This window comes from Papilio machaon, chromosome 1, assembly GCF_912999745.1.
Source record: "Papilio machaon chromosome 1, ilPapMach1.1, whole genome shotgun sequence".
NCBI classification, from domain to species: Eukaryota; Metazoa; Arthropoda; class Insecta; order Lepidoptera; family Papilionidae; genus Papilio; species Papilio machaon.
The window spans coordinates 7,201,852-7,225,942 of NC_059986.1; the positions used below are offsets into that span (position 1 = coordinate 7,201,852).

Genomic DNA, 24,091 nt, shown 5'->3' on the forward strand with positions numbered 1-24,091 from the left:
ACAGAAAACGACTTATTTACACTTCGCTTGTTCAACATTTTTAAAATGCAATCGTAATGGCTGCATATTACATGAAGTTTCATTTACATGCATAGTGGCAACATTAGCACTGTAATAAAATTATATTAGTAGCGGTGAAAAAGAAAATTGTAAGCCAAATAATAAAATAAAAAAAAAACTTGAGAGGTGTCAAGGGACACCCGGATGGAACGAAGTTCCTTTCAATTAATTAGTGAAGGAACCAATGTTTATTCTATGCATAAAAAACTTAAGTCTTCACAAGAAGTACATTTAATTTCTATGAATTTTCGTTATATATTGTCACGTCGTTGCCATGGTGATATAGCAAAAAGTATCGTGACAATTTTCGTAAGAATTTTTTCCGTCTAGCCCCCTTTCACAACGCGCGATAAGGAACTTCGTTCCAAAAATATGACTAATTTTAGTCGCCATTGTAAGGCTCTTACACAAAGTTTTGAAACCCGACAATTTTAGTCGACAGGCGACTTATTCAAATTAATGTCATAGATGTAAACTTTATGTTCTTTAGTCGCCAAAATTAATCGCTGGTATCCAAGATCGTCGTCAGAAAAGCTGCTGCGATTTTCAAGATGGCGGAACAAATCTATGTTTCAAAATCTACAGTAGACACACATTCGCTATGCCTGTACCTACTGACCGAATAGACGCCTCGCGTTGACATTACAACCTTGTGTACAAGGAGCGCTTGCAACGCGATATTCGCGACGCCAGGATACAATATCAGTTACGAATATTTACGTTGCCTTTTATTTATGAAGGGGTTAAAAGTTAATCATAACGTATTACCTCAACAAATACATCAAGCTTTTATCTTATAGAAGTGTCAAAACACCATCGTAAAAATACATTTAATTAGTGTAAGTTAGTTTAAAATCTTAGTAATCCAATAACTAAAAACTCTCAAACATTACATCTTTAATTTTCAGCAAGATCAGTGGATGTGGCTAATTAACGTCAAGCAGCTATTATAAAGCAGTTAATATTAACAAGGTGCTCTTTAATTGTTTATAGTCGGAGCGAGGTGGCTGGCGAGGTCGGTTTATACTTCCGGTGACCGCTCCTCGTAAACCTTAACCCGTATAGCCTATTGTTAATAAGCAACATTCAGCGCTATAAATCATTCGGGTTATGTTCGAATTTGACGGCGTAACTTTGAACGAATCAGATAGCGTCGGCAATAAAATGCGAACAACGCATTCCTGTACCTAGTATGATCGTATTACTTGGCGCTATAGGAATATTAACCTAGAATTATATTTTATTTCATAAAGTTAGCATATAAGTATCACGACTGCTTTAATTTTATTAAAAACAAATGAATGGTTATCCACCAGATTGCGCATTAGATGAATTTACTTTAGGCAAAGGTGGATTTTTTTTCGAAATTCCTTAATATTTTTGTGACCACATTTATAAGCAATAGAGATAATTGATTCACTAAACTTTAAAAAAGTCCTACATATAAAAACGCAAAGCTATCCATATTTGAGACTATAGGCTGATACAGAAACAATGGCAGAAACGTTTCGTAAGGGAAACGAGTAATTTTATATATTGCCCAAACTTTTCAAGAATAAAACAAATAATAGCAAAGAATTCTCACATGTTTTATATAAAAAATTTATGAATTAAAAATCATTAATTGTGGTGAAGTTGAGGAATTGTTACAAGCGCAACATTCCGGGCTAACATGCCACCGTAATAGAAACAAACGAAGACAAATTACATCGGGACACGGAGCCCATATTAAGTCTTTACAATCGAAGTATGGCAATATTTAAATATAAATATTAATATTCTAACAACACTAAGATTTATGAAGTCGTATTGAAATAAATGATATCGTATGGAGAAATAAACGTTGAAATGTTCAAAAATATCAATCAACACCTTCCCAAATGCCAATCAACATGACGTGTGCATACAGTTAACATATTTCTTTAAAAATATTTTAATGTAAAGGATTATTTATGACTAATCGTGGGTTTCTAAGACCTTATCTCTGTTTTTCCAAAAATAATGACAGGAATGACGATATGTTTTATACAGAGATTATGGTCTCAAAAACCAATCTCGTTTATATGATGTTCAGTAAAATTAGGTTTAGATGCACTAATATTAAGTCTTAAATCTATATACATATTGTGTATTACAATTGTACCGACGGGCGTACCTATATTGTACGTTAGTTAAAAAAAACAAACCATCTGTCGATATGCTAGTTAATTTAAGTAGACGTTAGGAAGTTGGTTTCAGTAACATTAATGTAATGGAACGTGATTAAACTTGTGTTCTTTAACTTTTGTAAGTTTATAATAACTTTGTTTACTATTTTTACATTATGAACTTTCAATAGCTTGAATCAAGGATCATAAGTTTGCCTACGCATATTACTGGCAAGTTTACTAAATTCATTACATCGGAGCCGACAAACAGGTGTAGCGAAAATGAAATCACATATTTCAAGTATCTTCGGTCGAATCGAATTATATTTTATCATCATTAAAGTAGAGAGTGGGGAGTCGATGGCGGCCGCGTGAGAGTCGGCGACTCCTCGAGACGAGATTACTCCGCTGTAATTAACTGTTTTACACGCTCTTAATGGCTTCATTTCGCTAATGACCGCCCCGTCTCGACCTTTTTGCTTCTATCTTAACCCTTTATTACATCACAAGCTATTTTAAACTTTACCCCATCTATATTAAGCACAAATTTACTTTAAACAGCTATATTAATTTAGGAACGTTTACTATATAGTAGTAATTTTAGATTGATTACATCAATTTTGCCGGAGATAATAATAATTGTTTGGGAAACGGGAGAACATCGATAAGGGGAACTTGTGCGTTAATCAGTTCCTTGGAATCGCGTAGAGTTTTATTGAAAGCGACGTGCTATAAAATTTATGCGGTGAAATTGTCTGGGTACTGTCGGCGGCTGTAATTATCACATCAACGTAGACAGGACTTGCCCGATGTTATCTCGGCCAATCATTACTGCATTAGCGAGGCCAAAGATACTGTATTAAGACCTTGGCATTTTATGATAATTATGTTAGTAAAATTAATTTTAATGTTAATAAACACTAACATATTAGTCCTAGATTTAATAGTTGTCTAATAAACTTTACCTTAGTCTGTAAAAAACTATTAATAGGACTAAAAATTCAAATATCCCCTGGCAACATTGGATTATCGGAATGAGCTGAATATTCAAGAAGAAATTGAACGTAAATTTTTGTAATAATTTTGATTTTCTTTTAAATAAAGTAACATATCTACTTACATTGAGATAAAACAACACTTAAAAATTTAATACGCTGTAAATGTGTAATTTAAATCGATAAAATTATGAGCGAAATAAAACGACGACTCGTTTTACGATTTTGTCGCGGTGAAATGACCATTTACAAAATTTACTGACGCCCTATTGAAAGCTGAAATTGTTCATAAATACCTATTAAAATGATATTGACATACTTTTTACATTATTATAAGAATTTAAGACAAAAATGTTTAATTAATATTATTATCTCTATATATATAAAAGAAAGTCGTGTTAGTTACACTATTTATAACTCAAGATCGGTCGAACTGATTTAGCTGAAAATTGATGGGGAGGTAGCTTAGAACTAGGAGACGGACATAGGAACTTTTTTATCTTGTGTGCATTTTTTTTATTCCGCGCGGACGGAGTCGCGGATAAAAGATAGTTTTACATAATTTATATATTAAATAAAATAACAATAAAATTAACTCGAAATCCATGTTATATATAAAAATTGTATTCTATATTTGTAAATATTACAATAACCATAGTTTCATATTAAAAACCACAGTAAAGATTTAAATCAATTACGCATAACGAAAGTATTTTCTCTTATTCATAACGCTATTAATTTATATTCCTTAATTATAGTTTATTACAAGCTTTACCGTGATGATTATTTTCTTTTCTTTCAGTATTTTACCTAATTATAAGCGTGGAGCATTTTGTTAGCTACAAGTTACAAGTTAAGTGAGTTAAGATTGATATCTGCACTTAGCTGCATTCAGCTGCTGATGTAATTAGCGTCTCACTTAAGGTGTATGTCTTGGAGCTCGTTTTTACATCAGCTGGTCATGATTATTGAATGTGTGGAAAATTGCAAGTTCATCGTATCCATAACATGTTACAACTGTTTCATTGATGGAACCACAGTTCACAATATTGTCTTAAAAAGATGTGAAATTTCTTAGTAACATCTATCTGTTGAGCTTAAGTTTTTACTGATCTTATCTGTCAATACGACCGATTTATAATCATAATTAAAGATATTCTTGAACCATTAAAAGAAAAATCCGTCAAAGCTGAAATAGAATTGCTAAATCTTGAAGCTAGTTAAAATTTGTTTAATAGATAATTCAATGTATCAATTGGGAGTCTGAGTGGTGTGTACGGAGGTGTGCGGATGTGTGCGGAGGTGAACCGCTCGGACGGTAGAAGTCGTTAGTGCGCCATTACTGATGATCGATGAGCAGCCACGGCGCCGCGCCGACACCCGACAAATTTAATTTAGACCACTAATGTCCTGCGAGCATCGATTCATCTACATAAATACAAATTACACTTCTTGTAACACATTACTTGGCAAAATGCTAGTCTCTAGTATCCAAAGTATCGTAATGAATTAAAAAATGCGATTTCTTCGCGTTTATTAAAATATCAAGTAATCGAAACTAGCCAGTTTTAGGTTCGATTTTCAAAACAAAATAATATAAGTAAACGAGCTTTTGCCCGCGAATTCGTACGCGCGGAATTTAAAAAAAACTTTATAGGTTGCCCATGTGTTTTTTCAGACTATGTTCTACATCTTTGCCAAATTTCATCAAAATCCGTTGAGCCGTTCCAGAGATACCTTCAAACAAACATCCATCCATCTTGATCAATCTTACTAATATTATAAGTGCGAATGTTAATATGGATGGATGGATGGATGGATATTTGTTTGAAGGTGTCTCTAGTAAGTTTCAACTTCGAATAGTTAATGTTAGCGAAAACTTGGTTTAAGCAATCTATATATAGAACATTATCTGTAGCCCTATTCTGTTTATTATATCGTGAGACGTTTCATGATTACAAAAACATAATTCCGAGCGTATAAAATGTTAATTATTCACGAGTGTATTACAAAAGTGTATAAATCTATTTTTTATTAAGACAATAACTATCGTTGCGTAGTACTTCGTTTTGTAGGAAACATTCCATGGTAATAGCAACACAATGTTTGGTAATACTTCAAGCATTAACGCGGCTACATCGTACGCACATTAAATTTATAATGTAATTCCGTTTTTAATGAGCACAAACAACATTTACAGGTCGCTCGCGAAGTGATTTAAACTGCTTTAATTGTAGCAATCAGAATGAGCTCTTCGAAATGCTATCAACATAGCCAACAAAACATGGAATGTTTCATGAAATTTCGACAATATCTGCTTGTTAATAAAGATATTATATCCTATATGTATACGTTACCGTTATGATTACATGAGAATATATAATATTACTAAACAGGTTGAAGTAAAAGAGTCGTGACAGAACGTATAAAAACGTAAATTCCTAATTTCTTCAGACAATTTATAAAGCTTTAGATTTAGATGGTTTTGGTTATGTATTTTGAGTGTTTATCACAACTTTCATTTCGTTTTGTTTCAAAAAATTGCAGAAATATGTTGAGGGTTAGAATAGATGTTGGACAGGTGGGAGGGAATATGACAGGGGAGGCGGGTGGTAAATGCAGTCGGTCGGGGCGCTAACGTGCGCGGGGTGCTGCGCGGGTGGACGGGCGGGAGATACGGGGTGCAGGGTGGCGAGCGGGGAGCAGACGTCGTCGAGGAGCGTCGGAGGCTGCGATCGATGAAGCGCGGACACGCCTCGCGCACGCCACGCCGCCCCAACCCCTCGCTCATTGCTCATTCAGCCGCCGTCTCCGCTCAAACTTGCGCCTTACATGTAAGCTCCTCGGACTGCTCCAGCTTCCACTTGTTCTAGAAGACTTACTTCGTTATTGTATCCGCCAGAGAACAGCTAAATTCTATTTGAGGATACAGTTGCACTATAACGTTTAAACAAAGCTTCAAGGCGTTAAGTTAGTTTTTTTACATTTTATTACAACCAGTAAGTAAATCTTGAAAGCTTCTTTTCTCAAAATTTATATTTAGCACGATGCTCCTCTTCATATACATTTCATTTCTAAACCTCTACACCATATCGCCTTTGACGCTGCATATTTACTTCATGCCGTTAAAATTCTATCAATCTTCAGTGTCGTGGCTACCATCAAACTAAGCCACGTTCCGATGATCAGCTCATTGTTCGGATTGTGAAGGTAAGTTCACACGACGCCCAAAACGAATCTTAACGCGACGTCAGACGAAGCTGTCAGGGGATCATCCAAATGCGACGAGCGTGTTAAACGGAGGTATTGTGCCGAGCTGTCACTGTGAGGTCGGTGCCTTTGACCCGCGTCGGAGATGTTATCGCGCCTGCAATAGGAAGCGTCAGATACGATGCCATCTTAAGATGTTTAGAACTTGACTATCGATCATAATCCTTTTATCAATATTAAGAAGGTAAAGTGTAACTAAAAAGGTTAGGATTACAGTTCATAATAATATTTGTTTTTCATAATCGCTGTGCACATAAAAAAATAGCAACCTAATAATAAAGGATAGTCGAAATGTCAAAGAAAAAATTGCGTATTTATATGTTTCAGACGCGGCAAAGAAACTTTAAGTAACAAAAATTAATAAGAAATTAAGTAGTGGTATGGTATTACGTTATCGCTACATCGAAAATCTTGTCAAAACGGTTAGCTAAGCGCGGGATTAGGCGACGAGGACAAAACGACCAACTTGTCACGCGCGAGCGAACTGACGCATCACGCATAAACCGATAAAATTAAATATAACTACTATAAGAAACCATAAGAAGTACCACATAGGGTTGGAAATTCAATAATGCTCACGTGAAGTGGTGTACGAACTATTGGAAGATCTAATTCGAATTCCATTTGATTTCAAAGGGCTTGTGATCTGTCGCCGATAACGGCCCAGCAGCGACTGGTGACAACTCGGATGTCCACTTGTAATCCGTGAAAGCAGACCCACAAAAAATATTAATTGCTCAATTCTGATAGATACGATCAGTTTTTAATAGCAGCATTTACACGATCTTGTAACCAGAAAAAATATCCTCAAAACTTACTGCCACCGTTTTAACTCTTGTAACAGCCTAATATTATTTAATATACATATTCTATTAAGAAGTCCCTGTGATTTTTTTTTGCGAAATAATAAAAAGTTTTTATGATTAAATATAAATAATGATTATATAATTCTTGTTTTAAACAGAAAAACCGTGTTCTGATCTTTAAGCCAGTCTGTATCTGCGCGAAGTACCGGCTCGCACGCGACAGCATAAAAACTTATCGTCAAACTCATAGTTAATTAGGTCCCTACTAATTCTACTTTATAGTGGTACAATAAAAACACGTCGCCATCACCACTGAGTACATATTTTAACACGAATTAAAAACGTTACCTCTTTTTTAAATTAGATATTTTCAGTACTTTTTTTTTGTTTTTGACATTATTAATTGTTATTTTTATATAAGAACTTAAATTTGGCAAACTCTGTGGCGATGTGGAAAAAAAATCCACAATTTTTATTAAAAATAATATAATTTACAGTTTTTGTTTTGTTTTCTACCTCAAAATTTAAATTTCACTTTTTAAGTTTATTATAACACTTTACAATTTAACAAAAAAGCGCCACTTTATCATCCCTTGTTCGATATGTTAACAACCTTATAAAGTCAAAAATAATGATTAGTATTAACGAGTGAAACTGTTGTCTAATTACATGTTTTTTAAGCTACCAGTCGCAACAAAACAAGATAGTATCAAGACGTCAAAATTCCCAATAGACGAGACATTCACCTGTTCAATATCCAAACGTTCTATTTGGGCCAAATGTAAATGAATCGTTCCGAATTCGTAACCTGAGTCCGCACCTGTCCTGATATGAAATAATTTTTATTTACGAAGACCGCCGGAGATTATGATTATTTGGTAGATATCGGAACCATCGGAGCGCGTATTATGTTACGGAATAATCTATGACCCTTCTATTATTTACGTGGAGGGTCCTTCTATCAAAAGTATTTTAGTACATATTTCGCTACTGGATTTATATGGAAATGCTTTTAACTTGGTGAATTAGCTTGAATTTGCACTTTCTTGTGTGTACAAGTGTAATTTATACACAGTCTGCGAACATTTTAAAAGAGCTAAAAACAGGAAGTAGGCACTATATATTTTTTTCTCTTTTTGTGAAATTGTTTATATTATTTTGTCGACACTTCATCATTTTCATATCGCTGATTAATAATAGCACAGCAAAAGCAATAACTTAACGAGCATATAACATTCAAGTAGAATTCATACCGACATGGAGGCGTACGTAAGACATTTTTAGACACGGTATTATTCACGGCGCATGATGAGTGTCGGGCTGGCGAGGCGGCCGGAGCTGCGCGGCGGAGGCTACGCCATCAATCACGAGCCTTCGCCCTTACCCCTGCACCCCCCGCGCTGCGCCCGCGGCGCCCCGTGACGAATGCCAAGCCAAACACCATTGTGGCCAATGCCACACACGACCTGCCCGCGAATACGAATTTAGCGCAGGTGATTTCTGTTATATTTCCATGCGTAAAAAATGTTACAGAAATTTTATGGTTAAAATCAACTTTCGATGCCTGTCTCACATATTTTTCGATTAAGTTTAGATTGTAGGTATGATTTATTTATAATATTAGTTCCTATGAATAACTTATAATAGGTTATCCGCGTTAATATTTTAGTAAACTGCACGCTACAAGTATTTATGGTAAAGTAAAATTGCCCAAAATCGTTTCAATTATCACTAACATTATAATTTATTCCTCCAATATCATTCAGTTTTATACTCGTACCAAAAGAACAATAAATGCAACCAAACAATCAAGGATCTTTAATAACAAAAATATTTGCACAAAAAACATTAATCACATGCAAACAGGAAACGCGAAAAGACGTACCCAGAAAACACTTGCTAATGTTGCATAATGATAATTTCGCGATTAAAAAAATATATATTGTTAAATGTTAACAATATCCTTCCAACGACCACAACAAAGCTATTGTATTTATAACTAATGGTCAGGTCTGCAGGTCGCTTTCTCAGAAGACCCCTGCGGAGATGGAATAACGACTGAAAATTTAAAACCTGTAAATAGATGAAACCCATTCACATAAGTACCACACACGACGTGCCAGTATGTGCAATACTTAGGAATTCTTTGAAACTACAAATATTCTTACATTCCAGTACAATTTAAAGTATAACAATAATAATTAAAAAACAAATAAACGGAATAGGAACGTTCGTATTCTCTGCACTCTTTACTCAGTATTAAATGATACAAATTACCCCACTTATTTAAAAGACCTCTTCAAATTCCTGTGTGAAAATCACGAGCTTTCTTCTCTTCTTCGGTCCTCTGATAATCTTTTACTATCCACGCCTATTCATCACTCGTCCTTCTTGGATAAATCCTTCTCTGTGACAGCTGTTAGACTGTGGAACGATCTTTCACCTAACATTAAAACAGCCTCCTCCAAGAATATTTTCAAGCGTCTGATTCGGCATCATTATGTTATGAGACTCCATTCATAAGAAGCCTTCTCGCTATTATTGTACTTATTAATCTAGAGTTTGTATTTATCTTATTCTCTTTCTTTTACATATACAATATTTACAAATTTAAACTTACTTTTTTTCTAATATATTTTTGTATTACATAATATCTGTATTGGTAAAATAGTATCTTCAATTCATAACTGCCCTGCACATAATTAAACTTTCCTCTCATATACCGGATGACTGGTAGAGAAATCCTTTAGGCATTAAGTCCTCCTTGTACTTATAAAAGTGCTAAAGAATAAATAAATAAATAAATAAATAAATAAACTTGTTAAAAACAAGCTTTTACTATGTCCTCGGTAATTAAAAACTGAAAATCTAAAAAAGACAAACTATTCATCAAGACGATTTTAATAAGCCCAAATTTGATGAGTTTGTGTAATTTCTTTGCAAAGTTCCTATGGCCAACTTCCAGCTCCATCATCAGATCAGAACCATGTCATCATAATATTACATTATCATGCAATTTACACATGATTGCAAAATTTCAGCCCAATCAATAACTGGGAAGTGGATCAAATTTAATTTGCAAGATTTGATGACAACCATCGGAACAGGTGATACCAAATAAAAGCTTATAATGATTCTGCATATAAAAACATGATACATGATATATATAATCAAGAATAGAAAAGTACCTAAATGTTTTACTTTTCTGGTAAACATATCGTCAATAATTTAATAAAGTAAAACACACGAACTTAGCTAAGAAAAGAAAATGCTAGATTGGACGAACCGAGTGTCTGCCATACACAGCATCTCAAAAATAGCAGTCTTTGTTACTTGCCTACTTTTATATTAGACATGTTCATTTGATTGCCATATTATTTCCTAAAATTGTCACAATTCGCTACCGCAATATAAATTAACTCATATAATTAAGCGACAGTAATTTCCAATGCGTTGTATATTTGTGTCGATTGAATCGTAACACACAGCGCAGCGCGAGTAGCACACCTCTGGGAGCGGACGCATGTGCAATTAATTGGCTTATCGTACCGGCTTATTGATTCGGTAAGGCGATCCGTTTTAATTACCGTCATCGCTCATTTGCTGCCGATTGGAGAACGCAGCGATATGCTAATGCAGTCAACTATTTCTCAATTCGATTTATTCGAGTATATTCTATGTTATTGATAACATTATTGAAGATTACGTAAAGTAAATCATTCCTTTTGCAAAAAAAAAACAATTATAACATTGATTTTGTAATATATTTGTATCGAAAATAATAACATTGGTACATATCAGAAGATAGTCATAACTAAGCGTAGATGCGCTTTCCGTTGAGACATACTGGATAAAAATAAGACTGACTGCACAGGTAGTGAGAGTCATTCTCTCGCTGAGCATATGTCGCAGGGAGCTATTACCTCTAATTGACAGACGGCACACGCGCTACGACGCTATTGAATTTGTCACTCGGTCGCACTAATCACACCCTACGCCTCGATACAACACAACCCATTCAAAATAAACAAAGACGCTCTTATGACAAACATATGTTTTACTCCATCCAAATGTTATGATGGCCTGGTAATCGATTTGCAATATGTCGTGTTCTTTAAAACTGCTAAGAAACCTGACAGCAGGTCACATCGCTATTTCATTTCTGACGTATTATAAGAAAATAGGCCTTTCTAACAATAGTGAAGTTTAAGTAATCCTAGCACAGGTTGTAGATTCATCAACAAGGCTTATGCCGATATCAAATACGCAGTGTATACGATAGTCATACCCAGAGTTAATACCTATATATTCAAGATGTTTTGACAACCAAAGAATCAAAAACAAATAGGTTTATCGTTACATTAACTATGATATTTCATTGGAACTATCGATACCCGGCGTGACAACTGACATAATAAATGTAACGTCCCCGCTCTAGCTACCGTGTCCGACTTCACCAAACAAAGTTATCAATAATCACGATTTCGTTAATCGCCCGGAGCGGCCGGCGGGTTCACTAGTCTCATAATAAAGATATAATATCGCCGGCGGCGCTCTCCCGAGGGTGACGAATCGCTCTGCCGATTAACTCTTAAACGACAAATAGAGGAACTCCCTTCCCGCGACCCTCACGCGGGGGAAACTAAGCCACGACTTCCGCTAATTATTCGGGGGAGCGGTTCCGCAAACATCGCCGTCCCCCTCGCACTCCGCGTTCCGATGCACATCTCCGCAAAAACTCAGTGAAAACCGAAAATTTTCCCTTCTCCCGGAGGGTGGCCATATTTCTTCCCTCTCGCTCCCATTAAGCGGGCCGTAAACGCTTTCCTTTTTTCACGCCCTCGCTCTAATAGAAAGGCAAATTACGAGCTTACGGGCGCGGACGGGTGGCGATGTACGAAACCGCCGCGGCGCGTCTCGCGTCCCGCTTGCTCCCGCTTGCCCTGGCTCACTCCCTCTCGCTCGGGAGTGTGGGGGTCGCTATGTGAACTTTCAGGTCATATGTTCCGTACCTACCCGGCTCCGACCGCCGCCACAACACACCGAGTAGATAAATGTTCCAGCCCGTCTTTGCTGCCCTTACAATACAACAATATAAGACTTGCATATAACTCGACTTCACAAAATAACAGTATGTCTTACGTTGGTTTAGAGATAACAAAAAACTGGTAGACACCCCCTAAACATTATTGATAATAACAGAAATAGAGATATATAACAAGTAATCAAAGACAACCTAACAAGTAACATATAAAAAATAAAAGTTGATAATTAGGATTGGCGTATAGCATGTTATTCGGCATTAAACAGGCATGTCTGTCCCTGAGTGAGTTGTAAGGAAGTCGCATCGGACACGGCTGACGAGCGGCTCGCGTGACGTGACGTGTGACGTCACCGCCGCCCTAGCGGTGACGGAGCTTAATTAAATAATAATACATGTATAAGTGCTACTAATTACACACTCGTAAAGATAAAGTATAGTTATAAAGATAATTTAATGAATTCTTTGAAGTTATAAGTACAATAAAGATATTGAATACATCAGTTTACAACGAAACAATTTTATTCGCTTTAAAGATTTTTTTCCTACATCTTTGAGTTATTAGCACCAGTTAAAGGCTAAGATAAAATGACTGCATAGTAATAAAAAGTGCCTTTATTTACTAACATACTAAGGCTTCTATTTTTTAGTTAAATATTAGGAAAATTTTATTCACTTTCTATATTTCTTGTTATTACTATAGTTAAATTATGACTTACCATTAATTGATTATCGATGTTACTTGTAATTAATATCTTGCAACATAAAATGAATTAATTAGAGAAAAAATTGGTAAACGAAGAAGGCGGTTAAAGGTGGTTTGATATTAACGGGAGTCATTTTCGAGTTATCGACTCACCCCCGTCAAGGAAATGGTAATAATGACTTTATTGCTGGTCGCTACTAAATCAAATTTAGATGCATTAGTCGCTATTGTAAGGAAACTTTGTATCGAGCCTATTACGTCATTTTACTCGTTCCGTTTTACGTAATTTCTTTGTTTGGTTACAATAATAAATGATAGTTAAGCAACGACTGTAAAATTACTATGAAATAATCGTTTTAATTAAATTAAGTTACTAGAATTACATTATTGCATTATAGTAATTTAAAAGAAATTGACCATTACTCTTGGATATTAAGTTTAAAAAAAATTTCAATTCATCAAAGCATCCTGTATAGTAATAATTTTTAATTTCTATATTTGTATGGCCGAATTTTAATAGACTATTTAAATTCGGCTTTGATTGCTACAAGAAATTTAAGCAATTTCAATCAACATATAAAATTTTTACAAAAAAAGCTTAATTACAACTAATAAAATAATAAAAAGTTACCAACGATATGTCATAAAAAGTGGTAGAAGCAACAACATCTGCTGATAGTTTATTAAACTCGAACGAGTCTTAACCAGCCCTCACTTCCGCGAGCTACGTCAAATGAGTGACTTTTTTTTACATCAACTACCGACACGGCCACCCACAATTCACATAAATATAATTTATCCTACCCGACGTGTAATACTACCCGAAAAAAATCACACCCTATGACTAAATCTAAGCGTTTTATCCCTTTCTAATTGGTAGCAAAAGAGTGAGAATGTAATAGAGTTCTTCTTGGGATCGCTTTTACATGTAGCAGTTGTTACAATTAAAAAAAGTCACGGTACAACTGTACTGTTATAGCTATCATAAGTTTGCGTTAATGAACCAGAGAGTTAATTAAGAAATAGATAAGCTCACAATAAAAATTGTGATATTAAATAAATCTCAATGTAACAAATAAAGTATGGAATTTTATCTTAATATCTCCATATAGAAAGAACAAGATACAACTTTTCTACCTTTATAAAAGATACCGATACTAAAATATTTTTATGCATATAATAATAAAACAAAAAAAAAATTGCTACATGTTACCTCAAGGCGTTACATTTTAAGATTCAAAAGCCGTACTTGAGAGACATGATCCAACAATTTTTGTCCCCACCTAGATTTTGTCAGTAAACCAGCATGGCGTATAAAAGTGCGTATAAACTTTGCAATAGAAACGTTTTGAACCTTTTGATTCTTACTAATATTATATATGTGAAAGTTTAGGTGGATGGATATTTATTAAAATGGCTAAAGAGATCTCTCTGAAAATTAGCATTGATGAAAAACATAGGCTACTAATTAAGTTTTTTTAGTCCTGTACGGACGGAATCGCGGGCGACAGCTAGTTAGGAAATAAGAAGAAGAGTGAAGGATGTAGAGAGTAGAAATGGCAACGGATTGCTAACGAGATTTCCGGAGTGTAGAGTAAGGTCGGAACGTTCAGTAACGAGCCAAGGGTCGCGGGCGCAACAATGGCTCGTTTGGGTATAGTGTACACCGCGCCCCCTCTCGGTCCCTCACGGTCCCTGCAGTCCACTTCATTACGCGCATTGTGCGATGGATAGTCGCGGCCTAGCAACCTACGTTTGGATGTCTCCTGTTTAAACATACCTACGTCACTTTGGCAAAGTGACAGTCTTTTGTTTTATGAAAAAAAGGTTGCGACGATTTGGGATTGGCTTTTACAAATCTATTGTAGCGAAATAATTACTATAATCAAGATCTATGTTTCACAACCTGATCTATGTTTGACACAGGATTCGCTTCCTTTAGAATTTAGATAAATATGTCTGTAAAATTTGTTATTTTATTAAATGGACTGCAATAATTTTATAAATGGGATGTCATTTATAATAAATTAATGCACAAAGATGTTCAGTGTAAACCGGTCTGAAAATGCGTATTCAATTATGAAATCTTAAAACTATTTAGAATCATATAAACGTATAAAATTAATCTCGACTATAAATTAAATTCGATTTCGATAACATTAATCACTATCAAGCCCGTATGCGAATAGGCACGTTGTTATTCATTAATATATAAAATTAATTATCTACGCGACCTATTATTAAGACAGCATTCGAATTGAATAAACAGCTACTAGTATTAGTTACGATAATACAAACGATACGAAGCAATCAATCACAGTTAGTCGATTCCGAACGAAGCTAACGGTTATTAAATGATTATTTGAACATCGAACGTTGGGCTAATAGTGGAGATAACATCGTTGAACCGTGCGAGCGCAGATCACAATGGGCGTAGGTGTAAACCAACACGGTGCGCCCGCGCATTACTTCGCTCGGCTCACAATAGCAGGCTAATTGTGCCGACAGCGCGGATAGAATCCCCCTTGTTAGTAACAATACCACCGGCCGGCTAGCGCGGACACTATTTTATACGCGAACTTGGTGGCCGACGCCTCCTTTCACCGATTACGAAAGCTAAAATCGTTCAAACGTAATATTGATTTGATACCTGTTTATTTCCACGGCCGCTGGCTAATCTAAATGCGTTGTCGACGAGCTGTAAAATAGATGATGATTGCTCTCTATGAGGTTCCCGAAACCCTCTGATCTCCATGATTACACAATTAATCTCCGTCGAGGCCTCGCCGTCAGCCTTTCATCGAGCGCGTGCGCACCGCACTCTGTTCAATGGTCTTTTGTAAACTTTTTACCTTAATTATTTAACATTCTGTATTGTACTTCAGTAATAAAAATGAAATTAATTATGATATAAAATTAACAGAATAATGGCGTGTGTGAGAACATATTGTTCGCTTTACACACTTTTAAGTTTTAATTTAGAAACGAATGCCCTTACTAATAATATGCTGAAAAGAAACCCTTTACTTTTTTTATTTATTATTATATAATACGGGATACCGCTGTATAACCTTGAAGAAATATGTTGAAATTTAGTATCTTTTTATTTAATTCTTTAAACGGAAGCGTGTTGATAGATAAAACTATTTCCATGTAGTCATCTTAGATAGCTGGTTGCAATAAGAAATGAAATTAGCGATATATGATACTTGTACAAATACTATACAAGACAAACTTTTTGGTGCACTGTATAACGTTGTATTAAAGTTTAAATTCGCAATGTTTATTATCGGTGTACGGTAGCAGATGGTGTCAGGAGTGGCGAGGCGATGCGACACAGCGGCGTGGGCGCGTCCTTTGTACGCCACAATTCACTCGCTCATTGCGCCGACGCCGACGCTGAAGGCAACGCACGGTAGCGACTTGTACCTACATTAATCATTGTGAAGCCTCAATGGTGGTTTTGTTATGCGAATAAATCAAAATATTATCATGTTTACCTATAATTTGTGTTTATTATAAACACCTTCTTTTAGTTCAAGTAACATTCAGATGTTAAAACTGTTTTAAGTTACAGTTAAAGAAAACAAGCAGTAAATAATTTGAGTGTATTATTAGCGGTTCAATTTTTTTCAGAAAATTTTACAAAAGAAGCTCAATCACTTGCGTATATTAAGAACTATTTATTTATTAATATAAAGTTATGTGATCGCAGTCCATATACTCAGCAACGACGAACTCCAAGTACCAATTATGTCCAAGCATTGAGGTACAATAACATTTTGTGCTTTAAAATGCTAAGCGTATTTTCGTTAATGCATTGCGAAATATATACACTAAAATAATAATAAATCACATTGATGAAATAAAATATTATGTAGGTTAATATTAATATTTCATATACTTGGGAACAAATTTTATTTAATAACTTAACTTTAGTTCTAAGGTTGATACGCAATTTTATTTGAAAAGCAGTGTTAACGTTCATCAATAAAGCTTTAAGCTCGTGACGCGCGTTGAACTCTTTATTATGAAGCATTGCGCGGGAGTAGCGCAGTTGTCCGCTTGAAAGCTGCAGTAATGCGAAGTAACACGTAGCCACGAAAATTTCAATTAACTGTATGCACATGTCGGTCTCCCCTCTACCCCCTTTGTTTCCCCTGTCCTACCGCATCCTACATAACCCCGAGAACGATTCATTAAAATCGTTCGAACAAGGCGGACGAACCGGATTCGCGGTTTTTATTGATATTTTATTGATTATGAATATATAGTAAACAAATCTAACCATTGAAAGTTTAGTTTTGCCTCCTTTGTCCTTTCTTTCTATTTGAACATTACTTATGTTAGTTTAAGCCGTCTATATTAAAAGACGAAAAACCAATTGTTAAAATTTTTATATGCATATCTGTCAATATATCTGTCAGCAAGGCCGCATTTGTTCCCAGTACCTAATCTGCGGATCGGCTGAACTGATTTTAATGGGAAGTTAGCTGATTCACACGGACATGCTAACGAAGTTGCGATCCGCTAATAGTTAATAAAATTCTTCATAAAAAACAAGGTGTCAGTGCCGGCTGGGATTTAAACTCCAGCTGAGATATTACCATTACCTATATGAGCCACAACAAGACCAGACATATAACGATTGAAGTAAATGTACACGCACGTAATATTTCCATGGTGTAATCCAATGAGTTACTACTCAATTTCACGTATACGCGACACCTGTTGCCCTCCTCGAGAAAAACCTGCATATTAATAACTAATAATTATCAGTTATGATTATCATTGCCTATCATAACTGTCAAATAGCACTAAATATTATTTGTTAAATGTCATATTTTTTATAATATTTTTGTAACGGACACCTTTGACGGGTTACAAAGGAGCGAACACGGCCAAGATGGGCCAGGTGCCCCTAATTAATGTTACATTTAACAATTTATGAGACCGGTGTGTAAAATAATCAAATTATATTAATAAAAATATGCTGCCAATAACTGATGTCAGTAATCGCAGAAGTTATAGATTTAACACGGACATTGAAAGTTATTAACTTTATAACGTTAGAAAGTGAAAAGCGTTGAAAGGTATTTTTATGTGAACGAATTCATTTTGCAAACTACGAGCAATTTTTATCACTTCTTTATATTTATATTTGAGTATTTAGAATACATATAAACTACATTTATTGTACTAGAGCCCCATCAAACTAAAAAGCTTCCGTTGAGAATATTCACCAACAACTTTTCCGAATGTAGTATTAAAAATACCTTTTTTAACGCAAATAGGAAGTTATATTAACCCTGATTTAATCCATACTTCTCAAGCTTAGTTCTTTAAAACACCTAAGTGAAAGTGATAGATTTAGTTAGTTTCATTACAAATCAAAACTGTGTTATTCTTTTTAACAAGAATTGTATTTCGTTCATTTTGTGTTACACGAATCGATTACGCCAAGACGACCTAAATATTTCTAAACTTGTTGTAAACGTCACACCAAACGGATGAACAGTCGACGCATAAAAAGCGCTCGTTATGACAGCCTCCAAACATACCGGACGGACTCATTGTCCGGAAAGGTCAACCGTACATAAATCGTCCGCCAGTTAGTTGCCTCTAACAAAGTCCACTTGGCAGTAAAGTGGCTGCTTGTAAATCAAAACGACGAATCGAATAAAAAAAAAAGTATAAACACGCCGAGACGGACCGACATCGCACACCAGTCGGCGATAGTGACGTCAACCGCTTAATGTATCGATAAAATCAAAATGTTAACTTTGAACACAGATTTACATAAGAAAAAAGAATAAACTATAATAATTAAATGCTGATACATGAATTTTAAGTAAATCTTTGTTATTAACACAATTGTGGGACAACACAAGACATCCCATGGAATACTGTACCAGTATGCAATGTATTTTGCAATGTATTGTACTAATTTTGCTATTGTACGTCCCCTTATATTTTATCAATTTGCGCTTCATCGTCTGCTGTTATTCCGCTACTGGACATAGGCATTAGAAAATGCCTTTCTCAGTATTATCGCTTGATTTTAAACAACTGTTTAAGAGCCTGGGAAATTATAAAAAAAAATAAGTTGCATGCAATCTACATAACACGAAACCTTCGAATTTAGAACATCTAATATAAAATATTAACATAACAATCCCACCATCAGCCAATGGTATACTCATATTATTCTTAAAATTTTATAAGCATTGAATACTTTTATCGATATAAAGAGTAAAGTTGTCTCTACATGACTGGAGCAAAGTATAAAGGATTCTGCAGAGCAATAAAAAAAGATAAGGCGTATTACGGTACGTCCGAAGATAAAGAGTCGCTTTATGTTTTCATATTAACTTCGATGTAAAACGAACGGAATAACTGACAAGTGCCAATGGACGTGTGTGAAGTTTTACTAATCTCTGCACTCGACGGTGAATTTTAAATTCAAAGATATTGCGACAACTAAGAAAAAGGTAGGATAAACAAAAGCAAAGCAAGTTAATTTCCAGGCACTATTATAAAATAACTCAATAGTGCAAACGTTTAAACGCGTTCTTTCAAGGTTAATCAATATAAATTTAAATCCGCAATCTTCGTATATTCGTGTAATAATTATTAAATGTTATTGCAGAAAAAAATAAAACCGCTAAGGTTTTTTTGCAATCCACAATTCTTAATTTTAATGCTTAGCACTATTAACGAGTAATATTAAGAATGCTTGCAGAAAATAAGATTATGCAAAATAAGCTTCTATTTTTCAATGTAATACACGCCTCATAAACATCGTATTTAAAAAAAAAAGCAATTTAAGAACTGAAATTAGTAAAAGATAAGGTGTTTATGTTTAACTGCATTCAGAGTTGTTAAAATGTTTCCCTTAGTGAAGTTTTAGTACGAGAAGGCTACAATAAGGGTTTCCCTAAATGACTTATTAAGAACTCCAAATGCGGCGTAGTGGTTTATACTAGGTCTGATATAAAAAGCATAGGATATGAAGCCTTTATAAAAAGAGTTATCAAAAAATTAATAGAGAATGCATTGTAAAGCAATTTAAGCGCACGCTCCGCCGCCCACCCTACAATAAAATTTGTCCCTGATATCCCATTTTGATTGGACGCCTTGATTTATCTCTTGTTTAGGTTTTTATGTGGCGATCATGTAATGTTGATACTTTTTTTTAATATTAAGAATTTATATAAACACAACATTTATTTTTCGTTATTGGTATTAATTTGAAATTTGCAACTGGCTCTGATTCAATCATTTCACTTACATTTTGATGGTAAATTCAAAGAACATTGTAACATTATGTTAGAGACAAAACAAAAATGTAGACATTTCGATGGTTTTCAATGAGTCATTGTAAGCATAAAGCCCCGCATACAGGATGTCCTTTATTTAGTGCACTTGTGAGGCTTCTCAGCCCGATTACATTGAAACAAACCGTACCAAGTTTGACTAAATGCATACATTGTTTATGCAAAAAATATAAGTTTCCAACGCAACACAATATAACCTATAAGATAATATGCTATTGTAGTAGACGTCTGTAATTAAATTACACTCAACATTGTCATCTTCAATTAATATCGCAATAATTCCTAGATAAATCACAACAATATAATATACTAATATAAATTTAGGTACTAATAGTCTTAATATTTTTAGTCTGTGTCACTTGAAGCAAGAAACAATAGTATCTTTTGATCAACGTATCAAAACGGCTCAGTCGTACAACAATGTGGAACAACAGAAACATGTCCCCCGGGACAAAATCCTAGGAGCGCAGTGATTTAGAATAAGTTCACTTGTTGCGATAGACTGGGGTCTGTAACGCTTGACATGGGATTAATATGTCGATTACAAGTACTCGTGTTGTTTTAAATTGAAATTACCCACGTCGTGAAACAAATATGTTAGTTGTTCTAGAAAGTACTATGACGACAATAATAAAGATATTAGCTGTTGCCCGCGAATCCGTCCGTAACAAGAAGCCTTGTTTTCTTCCAGATTATGTTCTACATCTGTGCCAAATTTCATCAAGATCTGTTGAGCCGTTCCGGAGATACCTTCAAACAAATATCCATCCATCTAAACATTCTCATTTGTAATGTTAGTAAGAAGTAAGGTGGGAAAAGAGTTATGTGAGTAAAGTCGGAGCTTCTTAACCTATAAAATTTACTTGCGAAATATAAACAAGAAATTATGAGGTATTAAGGCAATACATTATGCTTTTATCAACAATACATTTATTGAGGTTTAGCAGTAGCATCTTTGTAATATTAACCTAAAATCGTTTATGGCAGTTTAATTTTTAATTTTAATTATAGAAACTTAATAATTATTTTTAACACAAATAACAATTAATTCTTTGGACCTTTGCAATTATCAAAGGACATCAAGTAATTACAATTTTTTTTCTTTCATTACATCACTACAGTACATGTCTGAAGGTGGAATAGAACGTCAACACGCAAACAAATCATAAATTTTAGCAAAATAAAGGTTATTCTACACATTTGTTTTCAAATACGTAAAAAAATGAAATAATACTAACGGATTACTTCAACGATTTCTTTTTTAATTTAGACATCTATTTAAGTTTAAATTCTATCAAAAAAAATGAAAAATCATAAAAAATCATTTACAATTTTTTTTTTTAAGTTTAGGGACGATTTAGCGTAAATGTCAATGTTGTGTTCGCGTTGTAAAGAGGGTCGACAGACATGACAAAGTGCAGCGGGGGCGAAGCGGAGGGCCCCTCTCTACAGAATGCCAATTTTCCGCTCACCGCCACCGACTGCGCAATTATTTAGATAAACCTCTCTGCGTGACTATAAAAACATCTTCCCCTCCCCCAACGGCGTTTGTTGTCTTTGGGGCTTTGTTAATTTATTGCCCGGAGTTAACCGGGACGGGACACGGAAAAAATGTACTTTTAATTTATCTCGTTAAAGGGTTGAAGGACGAGCGGGTTCGCGAAGTAATTATTCCGAAATTGGCCACTTTGGCTGATGAATCCATTCCGTTGAACCCCTTTTTTCGGAGGGCGATCGTAGAGTGAATTAATTCCTCGGCGATTTCGGCGAAGTGAAAGATTAAGTTTCGGAAGATGAGACTCGACGTAATTAGACGCAAATAAGTTGTAAGCTCGTCGCTTCTTTAACTGCTTTTGTATTACCAAGTTTACTACGCAAAGTTACTTTTAAATCTAATTGTAATTGTTATAAAAATACTGTTATTTCTTTACATCAACTTTGTTTTCCTACAAACAGTTAGAGTTAATCATCCACCTTAAAAAATATTGCCAACTTTTCTCTTACCTGCCAGTCTTGGTGATAATCATCTCGGTGCCGAGGTCGTGGAACTTATCCCACAGCTCCTTGGTTTCGAGCTGACAGTCCACAGTCAGCAGCTCCTCGCAATTGCAGGAAATGGCTGGTAATGGTCGTGCCGGAGACGGCGTGTCTCTCTCACCCAACTCTGCAAGTATACATCTACCTTAACAATTTGATAAGTTATAGTCGAATTTAAGGGAAATGAGAAATTATAATAAACCTATATAAACATTCTACTTTTATACGAGTAGGTAAGACTGTGATCACAAGGTTACTAAAAACAGACATGTTTGCATCACAAATTAGAACGTTGAAAGGTTCATTAATAATTCCATAGACAATAAATCGATGGCTCCTACGAATAAGGGTCAATATGCAAATAGACAACTTTACAGGAGAAAGAGGCTCTCAAAAAATCAACCATATAGGAAAATATGCCGCATAGGCCCTTTTACTTTAGCAAAAATCAAGTTTACAGCTGTATATGTGCATTTATGTTTAGTGCATATTGTTAACTTAAGTAAGAGGTAGCTTTTAACATAAAAAAGTAAAAAATTATTTGTTACTTCGGCCCTTATACATAGGACCCATCGAAATGACATTGTCAGCTAGTAACATATGTAAATATAATGTCTCATTTCCATTGACCATACAAATCTACATTATCTTTCTTTTGGATAATATGTGAATAAAGATTACCTTCAGTTTTTTAACAAACTATTAATGAGTGAACAACTAACCACCAGAAACATATAACAGACTATAATCACTTATCTGGATTATGTTCATGAATCGCCTATAACTCGTACTAAGTTTTGTTTTAGAATCCAACATAGTGCCTACACTTAAAATAAACTGCGTTAAAAATCAAGTTTGTAACACAATTGAACATATTTCCCATAGATTCAGAACTACATCATAATAACTAAGTTCTTACAGTTAGAATAGTTATGTCAATGCTATAGTTACGTATGTTATTTAAACGTAACCTTTATGAAGACAGTTATTCGAAACAGTTATTAGTTATTAATGTTACACTAAGATCCCGACATTAGTCGCCTGCTCACGTGCAGTCGATGTGAGAACGCAATGTCTGAGAAAGTTTATTTAGTATGATAATTATCCAGTCAGTAATTATGACTTCAATTTACTTTTTACCTCGCGATAGTACTACCAAGGTATTGTGTGTCAGATACCTTATGCAGTTACAGCAATATATCTTCGTGTACAATACTTACTTAATACTTGAGGCGATAATTAAAATGTGTAGTAGTGAAAACTCTTATAACTGTTTAACCTATCCGAGTCCATGGACCTATTTGTGCCGTAAGTTGCTACCGTATTTTGGCGTTAAGTCTGGTCACATTATATCAAATATTATCAGGTCGTGTTACATCTCATATAATAAAGGCAAAGGCCTCTGGAGGTTTTCAAATCTTTCTCAGGCAGACTAAGAACACTGCTTCGTGTTCGATCGGATCGCTGGGCGCTGGGCGCTGGACATACCTGAGGACGGCGCCGGCGAAGGCACGGCGTGGTCGGAGGCATCTCGCTCGCCGTCTGAGCACTGCTCCACGTCTACCTCAACGTCTTCGTCAGGCGCTGGGCTGCGGCAACTGGACGCCGCAGAGCTCAACGACGCCGGCGAGCTCTGTCGCGACGACACACCTGATGATTATAGTCATTCATTTACGGAAACGTTTTTAATAC

At 35.1% G+C, this 24,091-nt stretch overlaps 1 protein-coding gene across 1 annotated transcript in view; it reads right to left on the bottom strand.

Moving 5' to 3' along the window:
• LOC106719777 (T-box protein H15) overlaps positions 1 to 24,091 on the bottom strand; it is a 62,760-nt gene that overhangs the window by 33,118 nt on the left and 5,551 nt on the right. Inside the window, exons 2-3 of the mRNA XM_014514220.2 lie at positions 23,888 to 24,049; positions 22,367 to 22,526 (exon numbers count right to left, since the gene is read on the bottom strand). Coding sequence (XP_014369706.2) covers positions 22,367 to 22,526; positions 23,888 to 24,049 — 322 coding nt within the window. The remainder of the gene's footprint in view (positions 1 to 22,366; positions 22,527 to 23,887; positions 24,050 to 24,091) is intronic.